General features: G+C 48.1%; 6 protein-coding genes across 6 annotated transcripts; 2 read left to right on the forward strand and 4 right to left on the reverse strand.

Annotated features, from left to right (window-relative positions):
• The first annotated feature begins 366 nt into the window (after positions 1–366).
• On the forward strand, positions 367–1,346 carry BT62DRAFT_459993 (uncharacterized protein). The gene is made up of 2 exons (XM_043180985.1): positions 367–563; positions 616–1,346. Exon 2 carries the CDS (start codon positions 772–774, stop codon positions 1,258–1,260), a length of 489 nt encoding a protein of 162 aa, XP_043035428.1. The 5' UTR covers positions 367–563; positions 616–771; the 3' UTR covers positions 1,261–1,346.
• A 393-nt stretch (positions 1,347–1,739) lies between these two features.
• On the reverse strand, positions 1,740–2,474 carry BT62DRAFT_1041661 (uncharacterized protein). Its single transcript, XM_043178435.1, has one exon. The coding sequence runs from the start codon at positions 2,158–2,160 to the stop codon at positions 1,873–1,875; it is 288 nt and encodes a 95-aa protein (XP_043035429.1). The 5' UTR covers positions 2,161–2,474; the 3' UTR covers positions 1,740–1,872.
• Positions 2,475–4,358: 1,884 nt separating this feature from the next.
• On the reverse strand, positions 4,359–5,353 carry BT62DRAFT_922955 (uncharacterized protein; the record flags this gene model as incomplete). The annotated part of the gene is made up of 6 exons (XM_043184452.1): positions 4,359–4,624; positions 4,684–4,722; positions 4,752–4,801; positions 4,874–4,917; positions 5,021–5,170; positions 5,201–5,353. 6 exons carry the CDS (start codon positions 5,351–5,353, stop codon positions 4,359–4,361), a joined length of 702 nt encoding a protein of 233 aa, XP_043035430.1.
• A 317-nt stretch (positions 5,354–5,670) lies between these two features.
• BT62DRAFT_460014 (uncharacterized protein) lies at positions 5,671–7,856 on the reverse strand. The gene is made up of 5 exons (XM_043180986.1): positions 7,527–7,856; positions 7,141–7,472; positions 6,303–7,086; positions 5,759–6,251; positions 5,671–5,694 (listed from the first exon to the last, which is right to left on the reverse strand). Exons 1-4 carry the CDS (start codon positions 7,572–7,574, stop codon positions 5,964–5,966), a joined length of 1,452 nt encoding a protein of 483 aa, XP_043035431.1. The 5' UTR covers positions 7,575–7,856; the 3' UTR covers positions 5,671–5,694; positions 5,759–5,963.
• A 1,436-nt stretch (positions 7,857–9,292) lies between these two features.
• On the reverse strand, positions 9,293–9,999 carry BT62DRAFT_936562 (uncharacterized protein; the record flags this gene model as incomplete). Its single annotated transcript, XM_043187150.1, has 2 exons — positions 9,763–9,999; positions 9,293–9,706 (listed from the first exon to the last, which is right to left on the reverse strand). Coding segments are annotated over exons 1-2 (379 nt in total), but the record flags the coding sequence as incomplete, so codon positions are not given.
• Positions 10,000–13,967: 3,968 nt separating this feature from the next.
• Positions 13,968–15,817, forward strand: BT62DRAFT_936563 (uncharacterized protein). Its single transcript, XM_043187151.1, has 2 exons — positions 13,968–14,556; positions 14,610–15,817. The coding sequence occupies exons 1-2, from the start codon at positions 14,080–14,082 to the stop codon at positions 15,489–15,491; spliced, it is 1,359 nt and encodes a 452-aa protein (XP_043035433.1). The 5' UTR covers positions 13,968–14,079; the 3' UTR covers positions 15,492–15,817.
• Positions 15,818–16,091: the final 274 nt, after the last annotated feature.

A 16,091-nucleotide genomic window follows, 5' to 3' on the forward strand; every position in this document is an offset into this window, starting at 1 on the left:
TGTCGAAAGAACCGCGTAAAACCTTTTACGCGATTGATTCCTCTAGGATGGTCAGGGCAACAATTCACTGAAATAAAATTACAGGCTATCCCTAGGTCGCGAAAAATCGCTGTATGTTAACAACGGTCGGCAAGTAACCATTGCCAAACTGCGTGGGCCAGAAATGCACAATGCTAGTGGTCAGAATACTCTTTCTTCGCAAAAGAGAACGTCAGCATCACACACATGAAAACATTCATGATGTAGTGAAAGCTGGCCCTGGGACCTGTAGTGAACGTGCTGAAACGAATGGAGCTTCTATTTTTAGCCCTTTGTCGGAACACTCTCAGAGAAAACCGGGCTTACGAAATCCTTCCATTCACCACCATGGCTTATTTCCAGTTTCCATAGCTGTGAATAAGTAAGGCCGCAAGCAAATATGTCTCCTCAACGCTGAAATAGGCAATTCTGGTCTCCAACATTTCTCTTTTCAAGGACAGGCTAGTCAAGAGGCTGGGGCCATCAAAAAGATGGGCTATCGTCAGTTTGCTGTTATCTCTGGAGTTTCGCAAATCATTACCATGGTATGGTTGTCATTTCATATGACCACTTCAAAGCCTCATTCTTCTTGTGTAGGTCTTCTCATTTTCTCAAGTCAACAGCTGATTGCTTGTTGCGAGACAAGCTATGACGAAGACGGGGTGGCGCTCTGATAGCGTTCTAGTATCAGGGACTATGGCAGCCCATTGGATCCCTGTTGGCCTCTAGAAAATTCTCTCATGTTACGATCTTATGCGTCACATGTACAGCTCAGACCATCTTCGGTCCCCAGCTCCTCAACGCAAATTGGAACGCGTAGGTATCCTCCGGCTCTTTGGGCGTTTAAACAACATCCTGGTAGACAGTCTGTACGTGCTTATTCTTAGTTCTACAGGCAGGCAAGCTGATCGCGCTCCCCCCGGTGGATCATTAAACCGGACCAGTTTTACGCAAGTCGTACCTTACTTGCTTACATCTACCGGACACGGAAGATTAGTCCGGCGAACTAAGATGGTTATAGAGAGAGAGACGTCTTTTTCGGTCCTTCTGCATTTGCAATTTTGTCGATGGCGCGTCAGAGTGGCCATATTGGTAACTGGCATTCCAGATCATGGTGAGCACTTTACAAGGTTGAGCAATTGGCAACCTGACCATATTTCTTGGCAGCTTCTAACGTGTTCAATTGCTGATGTCGGTCGGCTGACTCTTATTTGGGACTTGAACGCTGTCGTTGAATCTTAAAGAGTGATGAAGAGAAGATGGAGGCGTTTCTCGTGAAAACGCCTTTACGCACGACTGCCGCTACCAGTATGAACTTGCGATATTCTCTCGGATGCCTCCGAACAGGCGATCTTCTATACTATTGCCGACGTCACACACGTTCTTAGGGCTCCGTGGGCTCCTCTATTGTTCTCAGTCCCTCATGTTCGTGTCGATGCTCATCAACGTGCATCCTGCCCTCGATTCCGATGCCAACGTCTGTGGGTGGTCCAAAGTGTTCTCCATGTTTGACACCTGTCGTTTGATGAGTAACGTATGCTCCTTTTTACTGAGAAAGAGTTGAACATAAACAATTCTTCTGCACATTTTCTGCTTTTCGCGAAAAAGACTCGATTATCTAAGATGAATCCCGCACCACTATTCAGCAACTCTTCTCGGATCTTATTCTCAGGTTATTGATTGCAAAAGTCGGTGAAGGAGGGTCTGGCATTCAACGTGGACCACGTGAACGTCAGCCGGGTTCGTACAAAATTAATCCGATGTCAACAAGCCGTAGTGGACAATGTGGGATAGTACGGTAGCTATGTAAATATCCTCGAGATCACGCAAACTGCGTAAATGAAAGTTTGAAAACTAAAGATGTCGTATTATCTCATGAATGCCATGCAGTCGTTCGCCAAACCATACAACTCTAGGCCGACATAGTTGGCTACATTTCAGGCATCGAGGGAGGTCCGACCAGCGCACCACAGGTTCGGGACCCAGCTTCGACGATGCGCTCAGTGTCTTTGAAAGCCGGATAGATGAGAGAGCTGTAGTTTGTTTCGCAAAAGTCGCAGCCATGAGCGGTACAGACAATGTCGAAGAGCATCCGTACATCTCTATGGGATACCAGATATCTGTCTCGTGGAAATCCTTCATGGTTTCCTCAAGAGCATGAGTGCACAAGCTGTCCACATTCTGAATAATGTGCGTAAATTCGGAATTAGGAGAGATGCTGTGGCAAGTGCGCGGAACAGCCAGTCGAGAGAGAACATAGTGAGCAGCAGGAGCGACATTAATGATGCAGCAAGAGAACACAGCATAAGATGAACAAGTACTCACTGTTCTCGCCTGTAATGAAAGAACTGCCAGACTCGAGCTTTATTTTCAGCAAATGCTGAAGGGATAGCTAGAAATGCTGAGTCATATTTATTCTAGAGGCCCCCGCTACCTCTAAAAGTGGAAATTCTTGAAAAAAGTGTATCAGTGTAATTCACAAATGACAATTTACGACCTAAGGCAAACCAGAAGCTGTGGATAGCCAGTACCGGATAATACTATATTTTTCTCAGACGAAGACAGGACCTGCCGAAATTCCTCGACGTTAGATGACATGGTGGTTTGGGCTGACGCGAACCCGTAACGAATTACGGGTCTGCCGCGTGAGCTCGATCGCACAGCCATCACAATGGATGCGCTTGCCTCTGACCAACACCGTCGTCTGTCACTGATTCTTTTCTTTTTCTTGCTTGAGACTTCCGTTCACTTCTCAAGCATTCATTGAGACTTGGGTGCAAGGGAATGGTGCTGAGGGCACTGACATTGTTGAACAAGCTCTCCTTGGGGTTGGTGCTCGCGCTACTGAAGGAGCCTCTCTGGCTGTGCATCCTGATGCACTTCCTCTCAGCAAGTGACTATCACAATATGCCAAGAAGCACCACTGCATAACTAACTTTTGGCTCCATCGTCAAACATTCAGGAAACCAATCTCAGGGCATTATCCTATCATCTCGCAGTCTGAACGAGGCTGCGAGAGGGAGAAGTGAAACGATCTCTCGCTGCTTAATCAGTACTTTATGAGTGCTTTCCTCGCCTGCTCGGACTGCTCTGAACGTCCAAAATTCCAAATCACTACCAGTGAGCAACGTCTCCGGACCGATGTCTTCCGTCGGACCGAGAGAACCAGTCGCTACCACTTTTAAAGCACATAAGTACTCAGTACTGGTTTTCCTTTCCCAGCACGCACTTCCTATCGACCTCCGAATTAGACTTTGGCGCATAGCTTCCAATCCCCATTATGTCGATACATTTTTCATTATGTCCATGGATGATAATTTCATTCAAATTCCTTCCAACAACTCACAGTCTGCTCGGAACGCGATAGTTGCTCAGTCCCAGCCTCATGCCATAATCTTAAATGGTCAGACGTGCGTTTAATGTCAAAAGAAGTTGTCTCTGCACTTTCGGACAAAATTGTAGGGTTAGAAGTGAGCGCCAACTTCACGTCCGACTACTTTTCGCTTACGGCGGCTGCTCACCGGTAGTAATGCCGCAGAGGAGTCATTGAGATATTCTCTTCATGATTTTGTCAAATACGTTGCATTATTTCCTTCCCCGTGATCCGATACCGGAGAGGATAATAACGTACCAAAGAAGGTCTAACTGGACGGCTCTGTCAAGACAATAATGCAGTACCCAATTTCTGATACCCTGTCTAGCCAGAACATTTCAGTACGCAATGGGAGAACAGCCACATGTGCCCATAGCTATATGAAGTTTAATTGCTTTCAAAACATGGTCCAAACTTTTATTCCATCTTTCTCCCATACTGACCATTGCACACCAGTGAGTATGGCGCTTTCTTTCCACTCTTAGTTCGTCAGTAAGATCCATCATAGATTCAGCGCGAAAGCCGCTTGCATTCCATCCTCAAGGGGCTGAATGACGACGCTGTCACCCTTCAGTTATGTTACCTCGTCGGACGAAGCTGGAGGCTCCGCACACCTTCCAGAAATCTGACGTCGTTCTCCGATCCAAAGCGGACTGCCTCGATTTTATGCGAGCCTTACGTTAAGTCATTGACGGTTGTGAACGCCGGCACTTCCGTTGTCTTCGCTCCCTTGACCAAATGGAAAGCCTTGCGCTCCGGGGCGCCAAAAGCATCAGATCCATGTCATCCGACACTCTCGTAAACCCTCGTTGTCTAAGCGACTCTGGTACCGGCTTTCTTCATATCCTTGTTCTAGACGAAATTGGACATGCAAACATTGCCCTCCTTGTCCGCTTCCTAGATATCATCCCACACTCTGTTGCCCTTGGACCAAAAAAGGTGCAGTGCTTTGCTTGGCATCGAAGAATTAGATCTCTCTCGTATACACCCTGTGAATGGCGTCACGTTGCAGTTCTTCTGCCACCATTTTAACGCGCCTCTCGGTCCGAAACCTGCGCTCTCGAGTCCAATCGACGCTTTGAATTCCTTTTGCGCTTGGTGCCGTCACAGCTACTGCATTGTATGGAATGAAAATCTCTTGAGAATATATCTTAGTGCATGGTTTTTTCTCTGCCAAAGGTCGCGCGCATGGAGTCCCGGGATCAGCTTCCTCAATTAAGTGATGAGGGTAAACTGACCATTTCAAACGATTCTATTTGAGTAGACATACCTGAAGAACCTACTGTCCTTACCTCGTTTCAAGTACTCAAAATGATCCTCTATGCTTCGCCCTATATTTCATCAAAGTTTCGCGGCTAACCCTTCTTCCAAATTTGACCATTGACCACATCACGTAGATACCCATGCCATCTAGAATAAAATAGAAACTTGAAAGAAACCTTGGGAGGCTTATTTCAGCCTGAGCTTTTGGGCGAGGCTTACCGGTGACTACCATTGTCATGGACGACGCCGCCGCCAATGTAAATCTGAGCGAGAACACGTTCCCGTTACGCAGATATGTAAAAAGGAATACAAGTGAGGTTTGGGAACTGAGAATCTTTGTGATTCTCTCCTTCCCATGTTACTTACATACGCCTGCTTAAGTCCCGAGCAGTTCCAGAAGGGCAAAGTCGTCACCTCTTCGCAGATATCGCCGCTGCAGACAATTTTGGGGTTGGTCAAATTTTTCAGGGTGGGCGCTGTGTGGCGCACAATACGGCTGGCGTCAAGTGAGTCACGCTATGTGGTATCATCGCGTCAGGTAGATACAAGTGATTGAGGTGGGGGCTGAGGGGGTAGATTAATAAGAATGTCAGACAGTGCCTCTATTGCAGCTTTCCTTAGCAAGATAATTTCATTGAGCCTCGCGCCAAGTAAGAAGACTCGGTCTTTTTGGTCGTTGTTCCAGAAACTCCTTGACATGGATATTCCGTATGATAACGGCTGTAGAATGACAATTTTATGTTATCCCCTCATACCCATTCCCAGATTTCAATGCAAGCTCCCTAAGAAGAGAAATGGAGGCGATGGAATAACTCGGAAGCAAACGTTTGAAACGCAGTTAGGATAAGCGGCGAGGTCCCTTCCAATTAGCCGGGTATCGCGACGTTCCCCGATTCAAACGATTGAATATGGTGTCCGAGTCTTGATTCCTCAGGTTAACTAATAACGTCTACGGGTACCTTGAATTTATATCAGTTCTGGATACCGCCGCTGAGTCCATAGTAGTAATGATCCGTCTCGCGATAATTCAGGGAAGAAATCTGTAAGGACAAGTAGCATGGTGTAATAAATGAGTGGCGACTGTGAATGAGACTTGAAACAAACTAGATATGTGGAGGGGAGGGTGGGTATCAGGTCGCAACGATGTTCTAGGCTCAACCACGGTCCAGACACGCGCCAGTGGCGCAGGCTTGGTGATCGGACGGAGTCGGCCCCCGAAGAAAAAAGAGGCGGGAAAATCCGGAAGCTTTTCTAACCAATCAAAGGTCTGTAGAATACATATTATTAGGTCCACTTCTCGGTTCTCCGCTCAACAACTCCCTATTCCCCACGACTGCGTCGCCAGGAACGAGAACACGTCTATTTCAAGCTCTCGCCTGACCAGGACACTCTCAGCATAATCCGTCGCCACCGCCAGTCGAAGCATACCCTCTGTCGGACGGCAGCATTGATATTCAGTAATTAGCTTCTGGATTCGTTGGCAGATCCTGTACGATGGCAACAGAGCAGATCCGCCGAAATCGTTAGGGTTGTGCGCGGAGAGAATGGATAGGCTCTGCAGGTGTTCCCATGGTCGGAGGCATTCCAAGAGTCGCGTCTAGATATGGCGTCAAGGTTGCCTTCTTGACTTATGAAATTGAAGACTTACGATAATATTATCTGGCCCTTTGACATCCACTCGATCCTGATCGACGATCACACGAAGGATCTCGAGATTCTTGCACTGTGTCAAGATGCGGAGCGCTCCATCATTGAGACACCATTCCCCCGCAGTATTAGGATGGACAAATAGCTCCTTCATCGTTCTCACGTGCTTAGGAAGAACAGTTTTCCAGAATCTCTGCGCACGCGCGTCGCTGTCTGGCTGAGTAGGCGTAAGCGACAGTGTCATTATACCCGAATACGAGCCAAGATACTCCACGAGTGCGTCGTTGATCATGACAACGGAAATATGGTGTAGAAAGATATTTTCAGTGCGTAGAGCTGTCCAGAGCTGTTCCGGTACGTTCGCGATGTGGATTTGGAGCGAGGCGAGAAGTCGAAGATGAGGAATGAGGAACGTGACGTCGGAAGGTGGAAGCATGAACTGTCCTTCGATGGATAAATGCTCTACCGGCCGGCATGTCGCAGGCGGTAGCGAGGAAAATATATCCCGAACCGAAGGGAACACTGCGTTTGATGCACTGAAGTTAACAAGATCCAAACGATAAATATCGGGGCTGCTGGCAATGAGGGATGGGATTACGTCTAATACGCGGTGGCCATTGAACGTAATGTCGCGAAGGTTGTGGAAATGAGAAAAGAAGGATTCGTGGACCGTATCGGTGTGAAGAATGATGCTGATCGTGGACAGATGAGGGAGTTTGCTGAACTGACGCATAACAGCGTCCACCTCGAGCGTGCTAAAACCGCCCTGGTGGAAACCCAGGAAGCTGGGGAGCAAATGTCTGTATGGATCCCACTCTGACAGGCGATAGAAGGCTCACTGTAATGACCTCAGACACACCAGAGAAGGAATAGCTTCAAGAAGGCGCGTCGCAATGAGACTCGTCACACGAGCCCTCCTGTTTGCCACCTTGTCCCAAAATCCAATGTATCTGCCGTACGGCGGGTCAAACGAAGAGTTGATACGGAGGGATTTGATATATCGTCCAGGGTTGTCCTTTCGGGATCCTAGCGACTGCAGGAGTGACATCGACACGGGAAAGAGCATCTCATCGTTGAGGTTGAGTGCTACGTGCTCGAGGACGAGAGGTGTGACGATGTAGTTCAGATGTTTGCAGGTGAATCTGGTGCGCTTCAGATCATCCAGCTCGAGCTGAAAGAACGCAAGTCAGTATGAATAGTTCAAAGAAGCCATCGCGGTACGCACCCAAGACACGATCCTGTGCAATAGCTCGTTGGCCAATGAAAGAATCATGGCGATTTGATATGTTCTAGGCACAGCCAGAACGTAAGTCGCGGTAGAAGATGTTCGGGTGAAGACAACAGCTTTAAATGCTGCTGAGATTTAAGTGATGCCGCGAATGATGGTCGGTTCCGCTGCATCGAAAAAAATGGACACATAAATACGAGCCTAAATCTCAAGCTAAGTCATTTGTTCCTTGGCTGTCTAGAGCTCGGTTTCCAACTGGAATCCGGGGCTCGGATCGGTAGGCGACCTAGACCAATGACGTACGCGACGAAGTATGCGCCAGCGCACGAGGTTCAGGAATCGGACCGGGGAAGTTTCCGATCCTTTCGTGACTTTTTTTTTGTCGGGTAGATGTTCCAAACGCCATTTTCCTGCGGGAATGAGAAGGCGGGAGCAAGACGAGAAGAGACGGCCCGAGGACTATCTTAACGATTGAATGGCGCTAGGTAAGTCTCGGCCTGCTGGGATCAAACTTCGTTGATGTTTCCGGTGCGAATTGTATATCTCGGGAACTGGGAGTTCTGGCGTCATTGATAAATCTGTGATATGAAGAGAAAGAAGCATGGCTAATTCAGGCCACTTGACTTACATTTGGAATCGTAAATGAGCCAGGTGGAGATTTCCGTCTTCTTTATGTTCGCAGAATCTTCATCTTAGCCAATATGAACTTGTCGCCCGAAATGAAAAGGTGTCAGGCTTAGTTGGTTGGCTGGCTAGCATAAAACGTGTGTAGTTAGATTCCACGATGATACGATGCATATTGTCCGTTGGTTGCTTGCACTGGAAAATAGCGATTAGATCGTCAATCCGCCTAGAGGCAATACGCTGGGTTGCGAGATGGTGTCCAATATCCTCATTAAGTTCGTGCGTTGATAGAAGACATATCACATCCATATGCTGCCACATCCTAAGCGTTCCCAAGACACATGTCTGTCTCTGGTAATTAAACAATTATCAATATGTGAAATACAGCACGCACCACAATATTCCCTGGGCCGTCTATAACCGCCCGCTGCCGGTCGACCACAATACTCAGAATCTCAAGATTTGTGCATTGCATCAAACTTCTGAGGGACCCGTTGTCGATACACCACCCTCCAGATGACTGAGGTTGGATATATAAACTCTTGATGGTATTCGCATGCCTGGAAAGGACATCATTCCAGAACCTTTGAGCTCCAGTTTCAGTTCCGCCCCTTTTTATGATTAGCATCATCATGGTGATCCCCGAATACGAGCACAAGTAGTTCAACAAGGCGTCGCTGCCAACATCGACAGATAGTTCTTTGACGTGTATGTTTTCCATGCTGAGCGCAGTCCAGAACGCATCTGAAACGTCATAAATGAGCATTCGGAGCGATGTGAGGTGGCGCAGGTGTGGGATGACGGGGACAATATCAGGTTGAGGCAATGTAAAACTTCCCTCTAAGGTTAGCTGTTCCACACAACAATGAAACGCCGGCGGTAGGGCAGAGAAGAGGCCCAGAACAGAGTGAAGATTTGTTGATCTGGTAACCAGACGTAGACGGAACAACCCTGGGCTCTGACTGATTATATGGGGAATAGCGTCGATCATTTGTCCTGTGATGTTGATGTTACGAAGATGATGGAAATAAGAGAAAAATTTCGGCTGGTGGGGCACGTGAAAAAAATGAATACCGACATCCAACGTGTGTAGGCATGGCAGAGCGCTGATTCGGTACATGATGCCATCTAGAGCAGATGCGCTCATTTCATACGTATGATAGAAGAAGAATCTACATAAAACTGAGGTCATTCAGTTCGCAAGTTCGAGCAAGAGCTCACTCTATGGACTGCAGAGAAATCAGAGAGGGTATAGCCTTGAGAATGAGTTTTTCGATCCGCGAGACAACACGGCTTCTCTTTCTTGTCATCCGATGCCATGGGTGGCGGTATTTTTCGTATGGCGGATCGAACGAAGAATGAACCCGGAGGTATTTGATGAACTTTCCCGGGTTATTTTGTGGAGCACCTAGTGCCCGAAGAAGTAGAATGGAAGCGTCAAAGGTCCGGCAAGAATTGAGGTTTATTGATATGGTTTCGAGGACAAATAAAGTCATGCCGTCGTTCAAAGATTTGCAGACCAATCTAAGGGTCTTACGATCCGTGAAATCGAGCTGTCAGAAACATTTTAGGCCTTAAATTAGATTCCAAGTAGGCGATTTTCGCTCACCAGAGAGGCAATTGCCTGAAGGAGCTCTGGGAGAAGCTCGTCGAGCATGATTGTTCTGGGGGACGTCGTAGAGCAAGACAGTCGTCCCAATGCGATGCGGTGCACTGGATAGCAACGGGAACGAGGTAAATGATGGGGGAGCACTGTATTACACGGCCTTCGCGGCGAGATAGATATTTGCTCACAGCGCGCAAAATCTGGATACAAGATTCCTCGCGCAATAATTCGAACTTGAAGATCCCGGTTCAAGTTGCTGTCTCGGTGGTCCGGTTCGGGCCGGATGGAAGACCGGCTGAATCCGATCACGTGTGCTTTCAGCGAAACACTTCCCCGGCGCGACATTGTTTTCTTCACGAGTTATCTCAAAGCTATTTTGCGCATAGATGATATTTGTGTGAGCATATGATGTCCACGTCTACGCAGACTGTCATCTGACTCTCATTTTCTTCAAGATATGTTGCTTCCTGTGACAGACCGCAGCTGATTCACTGTTTTTCTGTCCTTGGCCTTAATTCTCAAATATTTGTACCTATGATCTTTTTGTACTTATCGAACTTGTCTCTAGACCCAAGCTGGAGGCTTCGAGATGCTCCCGGGATGTCGTCAACCTTCCTTCGCAAACTCCACGACGAACAACTTCGCAAGTTCCTATCTCTTTTGCCACTCTGGATGGTGCAGCGATGGGTTCTTAGCTTTTTACAGTCTAGTGATACCACGTACATTACGTGTCACTTATACAGCGCGATCCAGCCCCTTCGACGTAGCCCCGGTCCGCGAGGTGTTCTTTTCCCACTGGGTCTTGTGGTTCTCTTAAGCTTTGCTGCACCAGTAAGCGACAAGTCTCGGCCACTCTGGCCTACCAAGCTTATTGTTCAAAGTCACTTCACACCAAGGCCTGTGGTGTCCTTGTGGGCTTTTCTTGTATATCTCTAACTAGGGCGCCTTGCGACGAGATACAAGTGGCAAACGCCCCGCACCAGGGGCACTCGGAAGTAATCCGGCTGGCGCAATGTTCCGTGTATATGAGTCGGTCAGGGATTCGCCTCAGTCCCCGTTCATTTTGTATCTGGGTCTGGCAATCTCCCGTCGGCTAAGACCAATATCAATAGCCTGAACTCACTGCCTGCTTTGTCTCCTTTACTTGCCAGTTCAGATGGTTCGTCATACATCTGAACAGAAGCAATACTCTTTTCGTCTTACAGAGCAATCGCATCTTCCCTCTCATGTTCACTTTTTGTCCTTCGGCGGTCACAGACGAAGATATCAGCTGAATACATACGAGATAAGGTCTGTTCCCAGCGCGTTGTACGAACCCCTTGTGCGATATCGTGCGCATGGTCCATACCCGAAGGTACATCTATTGACAAATTACTCTCGCGGAACAGGGACGCTGGCTGATTTCCTTGACGACTATCGCATTTGCTATCCATCATGGCGCTGATGGCTCGTCTCCCTAAACATTTTCTTCCACAACTTCGGTCATATCCTCCCATGGCCACGCGCAGCAGGGATCCTCAGGCTAGCAACCCAAAAATATTCTCCTCCGACTATGCACCAGCGGCGGAATTTCACATCTTGAGTATCAGATCTTGAAAGATCTAGCCTTTCCCTCCCCGCAGGACTTCTTTTCCTTTCGAATGATGGGACCTATCGTGTGGCGCCAAGCTTCTCCCACTGTCCCTGCTCTTTTCCTAGCGGCGCGTAGGAGGTTGGAGCAATTCAACGGACTTCGGTCCGGCTGCCCTTCTTAATACCACAGACGAAGCCATCCGTAGCTTTGGCGCGAGCGCTTCGAATCCACGGGCCTTCGGGAGTCGATGACGCGCCACTATGATAATACGATTTACCAAGGAGCCTAGCTTCCTATGGTATTGAATAGAGCGGAAATATGATGTTCTAGAGGCGGCTTCGATCCTGGGGCCTTTTGTGGTCGCCACTTCAGCAAGCGTGTTGGGTCATACGTCCTGGCTGTGAGCGTCTAATCACTCTTGCGACGAACTATGGAAAGTCGACCCCGCCATTATCTGACGATGATGTGATTTTGTGAGCTTGCGCAGCGCTGTGCTTCTAGCCTCTTACTGGTGACACAACACTGGTGCTCTAGTCCAGCTTGCTGAGGAAGCACTATTTCGGAGCTCGACTACTACTAGATTTCGATTTTTACGTGGCCTGCGAACTTCGAATTCTCATGATCCTTGAACGTTCTAACTTTCTAATGTAAAGCTGTGCAGGTGACGACCTTACTTCAATTGGAGTGGAAGAGCACGTCAGGCTTCGATGCAATTTCGGTCCTGCCAGTGGTGCACTGTAAGCTTCGTAATGGTGCTATGCTCTTCAGTGGGGAATCAACCAGCACCTAGCGCTTTACTAGTTTTTAGTCACTGTAGAGACTGATGCGTTTTGGGCGATCCAAAATGGGACCTTGAAAGGTTTCGTATTCAGTTTTGTTTTTTACGCTCTTGTTTTGAGCGCTGTAAAAAGAAAAAGTACCTTAACTCCATTGTTACATACTGTGTGTGAGGGGGAATTTTTGATAATGTTTTACTGATGGCCTTTCCAAGACCGAGAAAGGTTTCTCTCAAACAAACCCTCTTGAGGTTTCATTTTTTACGAGCGAAACGCACTGACCTCTGCTGTGATTGGGTCGCGGCAGCCAATAATGCTCCATGGCATGTCCACTCAACGGTACGTTCCTGTAGCATCTTAGATTCCATCCCTTTTCGTATGCGGGCAAGCTTCGAAAGCCAGAAAAGGGCTCCGGGGCTTCATGGAACTGGAGGGTCCTGCCTTCTTTTCACTTTGAGGCGGTCCTAAGTGCATTGCAACAGGTCCGAACAACTTCTGCCTGATCAACGGAAAATCTGTGCTACATGACGAAATCTTGAAACACGAAAATCGCAGGACTACGTACTTTTGTTTACAAGCCGTACGCCCGGACCTATCAACTTTACATAGTTCTGCTATATATCGACGTTCTAAAGGCAATAGAGCGCTATAACGCTATGATTCGGCCTTGTAAAAACTGTTCAACGCCCAGGACCCTGACTACCTTTCGTTAATTACAGTTGCATCTTTCCAGTCCTGAAGGGAAATAGCGAATGGTAAAATGCCCACGTCAGCGTCGATATAAATAATATTTCATTATCCAGTCACTAAGAGCGGGGTTTAGTCCCCTTCACGAACAGTGTGCAGTGTCAGAATAAGGTATCGGCCTGGTTTCCAACGGTGGTTAATAACCTCAGGAGATTATCCAGGGCTGTCCTGTTCATCAGTTGCTTTGAATGAGGAGATCAGAGACATATCAATATCGGCTGCACTCTTTAGATTAAAACGGGCCTGTTTACGAGGCCCCAATATCCCAAAAAATCAATTTCAGGACTGTGAGATTCTGATACTGGAGTCTGATAGGAAGGCGCACCTTCCCGCTTCCCGTTGTAACGGAAAGTTACTCGAGCATTGCCATGGACCTAACTGCCAGTGACTTGTTCAAGGCTTGTAAGTTCTCATGTTTCTCAAAGGTCAATTTGTTGCTACCCTCGAAAGGAAGCGCATGCCCTTCTAATATTATCATTGTCCTGGTTAGTGAAGGGTACTTCTTGCGGATTGTGACTAAGAGGGACTCGAGGATGTGTCAGTTCTGGTCGACGATCGTTCGAGCTTCAAGACCCCGCTTCAGTGGTACTACACCTTGAAAGAAATTACGCGGTGCTCAGGCTTTAAGTAATTTTTGCTCTGTTTCACTTGGCTGAAATTCTTCCGGGTTCGAAACTTTGACTGCTGTAAATATATCGGATTGTTGCACCACCGATGCAAAGTTTGGGTGCGAATCCTTCTGGACTCGTTGAAAAACTGGGCGTACTGTACATATTCGTTAGTCATCTCACAGCAGCTCATCCTAAACTTCTGGCAGCATGTTGGATCCAAGCACGGTAGCTTCCAAAGTCGGAGACGCAATACCGCTTACGCTTCAAAGATGTCGCTATGACTAAGCAAAAACTTTAAACTCAAAGTCTCCTTCAAAGAGCACCTTTAGAACTGCATTGACCGTCGAAAACAGATAAAATTGCAAGGCAGAGAACCCGAAAGCAAAAAATACGGAGCCACGACGGTGGGAGCCTACAGGAAACACAAACAAATTGTGGCGCAGGGCCGAAGGTGAGGCGGAGATTGAATACAATCTCACCGCTCGCCTTATTTTTTCTATTCCGCCGCCAACGGTGAGTCAACTTTAAGTGAAAACTTTATTCTTAAATGTATCTGATTATTTGCTATTACTGTCTCTCGTGGTCGCTCGTTGGATAATGAAGCGCCTCAAACATGTCGCAGTCGTCGTCAGCGTGGACAGAGCCACCGTGGTCGGGCTGGATAGAGACGACTGGTGATGCGCTGCTCATCCTCGAAGCCGCTCGTCGAGGCCTCATACCACGGGTGACACGTCGTTTAGTCGATGCCGAACGCAAGATGATCACCTCCGGCTCTGTATTCGTGTTCGACGAGGACGAGAGTGGCATCAAACGTTGGACTGATGGATTTTTTTGGAGCCCGAGTCGCATTTTGGGCAACTTCCTGCTGTATCGCGAGACGGACAAGCGGGGGCCTAGTCATCGTGGACGTGGCGACGAGCAGCAGCAGCAACAGCAGCAGGAGGTGGACGATTTTTCCACGGATAACCCGGCCAATAGGCGCCCTCGGACGGACGGACGTCTAATGAGTGTTGCTAAGCATCGTGAACGGAGTTTGGTCGGAAGTTTGACGAATAGCTACAAGTTCAAGCCGGATGGATTGATGAAAAAGGTACGCTTGTCCTGTCTTTCTGTTCCCTGTCGTGTTGTCTAACTGTTGCCTAGACTTTTTCTTTGAATATCGGAGGAGTGGCGCAGCACCTGATATCCTATTACAAAGTTGAAGACGTCGAAAATGGTCGGCTACGCTCGCCTTCATCTCTGCCGGAGCTTGCATCGCTCGATATCAGCCCGGAGTATCTCGACAAAACACATTTTCGTAGCCCACCAAAGGTCGAGATAGGTGCTGATGGGATACCGCGGTACCGCGGTGATGCAGATGATATCGATACCTCTCCAACGCTATCACCCACATCAATCACAGGACTCCCACTGCTGAGCGACGCTCATATCATTGAGGGCAATAAACGCTCGAGCAAGCGCTACGATCCATACGGTGCTCCCGCTGTGCCGAAGCGGCGGAAGCTGAACAAAACAGAGGAGCCGACGCCTAGCGCACCTCCAGAGCCGCCTGCAGAACCGCCGGCCCCCACAGCGCCCGTGCCAGTGGCCGCTCCTGTTCCTGTTGCTACCCCATTTCCGGATCCCAATGGCGCCGTTACCGCTACTGCGGTTGTTCCACATCTGCCCCCGTATCCATACAATTTCTACCAGATCCCACATCCCCATGTCTATTACCCTGCTCCGGTGACTGGGGTGTCACCGCCGCCGCCTCCGCAATCGCCCCCGTACCCCACACCTTACATGCCTTACACGCCGCCAGCAATGATACCTACAGACCCGACTCAACCAGGGACGGCACCACAGCCTCAGTATTATTCGTATTACCCCCCGCCGGGATATCCGCCATATCCAGGGATGTGGCCGGCGTATCCAGGGTACCCCATGCCGCCACCGCCTCAGGTGGTCCAGCAACAGCAATCTGAGTCTGCAGCTGAACAAGGACAAGAGCAGCAGCAGCAACAGCAACAACAAGTAGCGGTATAGAGTTTGGCTTTGGCTTTCTAATCTTGTTCTTCTCTCCTATTCTATCTTGTCGCGTTTTTTTTTCAAGTGTATGATTCCCCGTTTCTAACCTGTCCTGTATCTTGTCATCTTTTCTTTGTTTTGTCGGTGCTTACTGTAGTATGGTATTCATTTGTGGGTTTAGGGGAGGTTTTGTTTAAAGGCCGGTGTACAGTATTACGTGGATTTCGTTCTTAACCTGGTACGGAAGTAACTTAGCTTCTAGTGTTCATACCGTACATTATAATCTGAATATGCCATTTTGTATTATTATTAAAATCAAAAGCTCGTCGCGGCATAACTTTGAGGTTTCTGGATCTTGACAAGGCATGTGAAGTAAAATCTACAGGAACCCTTTGAGGTACAGCTCGCCGTCCGCTTACGACAAGTTGAGGACTTGGCAGACCTGAATCAGACAGGGTTTTCTGATTTTGAACTTGGGAACTTTTTACAATATCCGAATGGCCTGCAGGGTCTCGGGAGCCGCAAATTGTAGGCACAATCGGGTACAATTTACACCGAAATTAGAATGACAACTTTCTCCACGGAGCCATTGTATGTAATGCCTTAATTAAAACCGAA

The sequence above is a fragment of the Guyanagaster necrorhizus genome, assembly GCF_019112545.1.
Source record: "Guyanagaster necrorhizus MCA 3950 unplaced genomic scaffold BT62scaffold_33, whole genome shotgun sequence".
In the NCBI taxonomy this organism is placed as follows: Eukaryota; Fungi; Basidiomycota; class Agaricomycetes; order Agaricales; family Physalacriaceae; genus Guyanagaster; species Guyanagaster necrorhizus.

What these genes read in the sequence shown, in the direction of transcription:
- BT62DRAFT_459993 (XM_043180985.1), top strand. Translation starts at nt 772, where the DNA reads ATGCGTCACATGTACAGCTCAGACCATCTTCGGTCCCCAGCTCCTCAA.
- BT62DRAFT_1041661 (XM_043178435.1), bottom strand. Translation starts at nt 2,160, where the DNA reads ATGAAGGATTTCCACGAGACAGATATCTGGTATCCCATAGAGATGTAC.
- BT62DRAFT_460014 (XM_043180986.1), bottom strand. Translation starts at nt 7,574, where the DNA reads ATGATTCTTTCATTGGCCAACGAGCTATTGCACAGGATCGTGTCTTGG. An exon ending in TGCACAGGATCGTGTCTTGG is followed by an intron (nt 7,473 to 7,526) that starts GTGCGTACCGCG and finishes GCGTTCTTTCAG; the next exon opens with CTCGAGCTGGATGATCTGAA. An exon ending in GTGTGTCTGAGGTCATTACA is followed by an intron (nt 7,087 to 7,140) that starts GTGAGCCTTCTA and finishes TTTGCTCCCCAG; the next exon opens with CTTCCTGGGTTTCCACCAGG.
- BT62DRAFT_936563 (XM_043187151.1), top strand. Translation starts at nt 14,080, where the DNA reads ATGTCGCAGTCGTCGTCAGCGTGGACAGAGCCACCGTGGTCGGGCTGG. An exon ending in CGGATGGATTGATGAAAAAG is followed by an intron (nt 14,557 to 14,609) that starts GTACGCTTGTCC and finishes ACTGTTGCCTAG; the next exon opens with ACTTTTTCTTTGAATATCGG.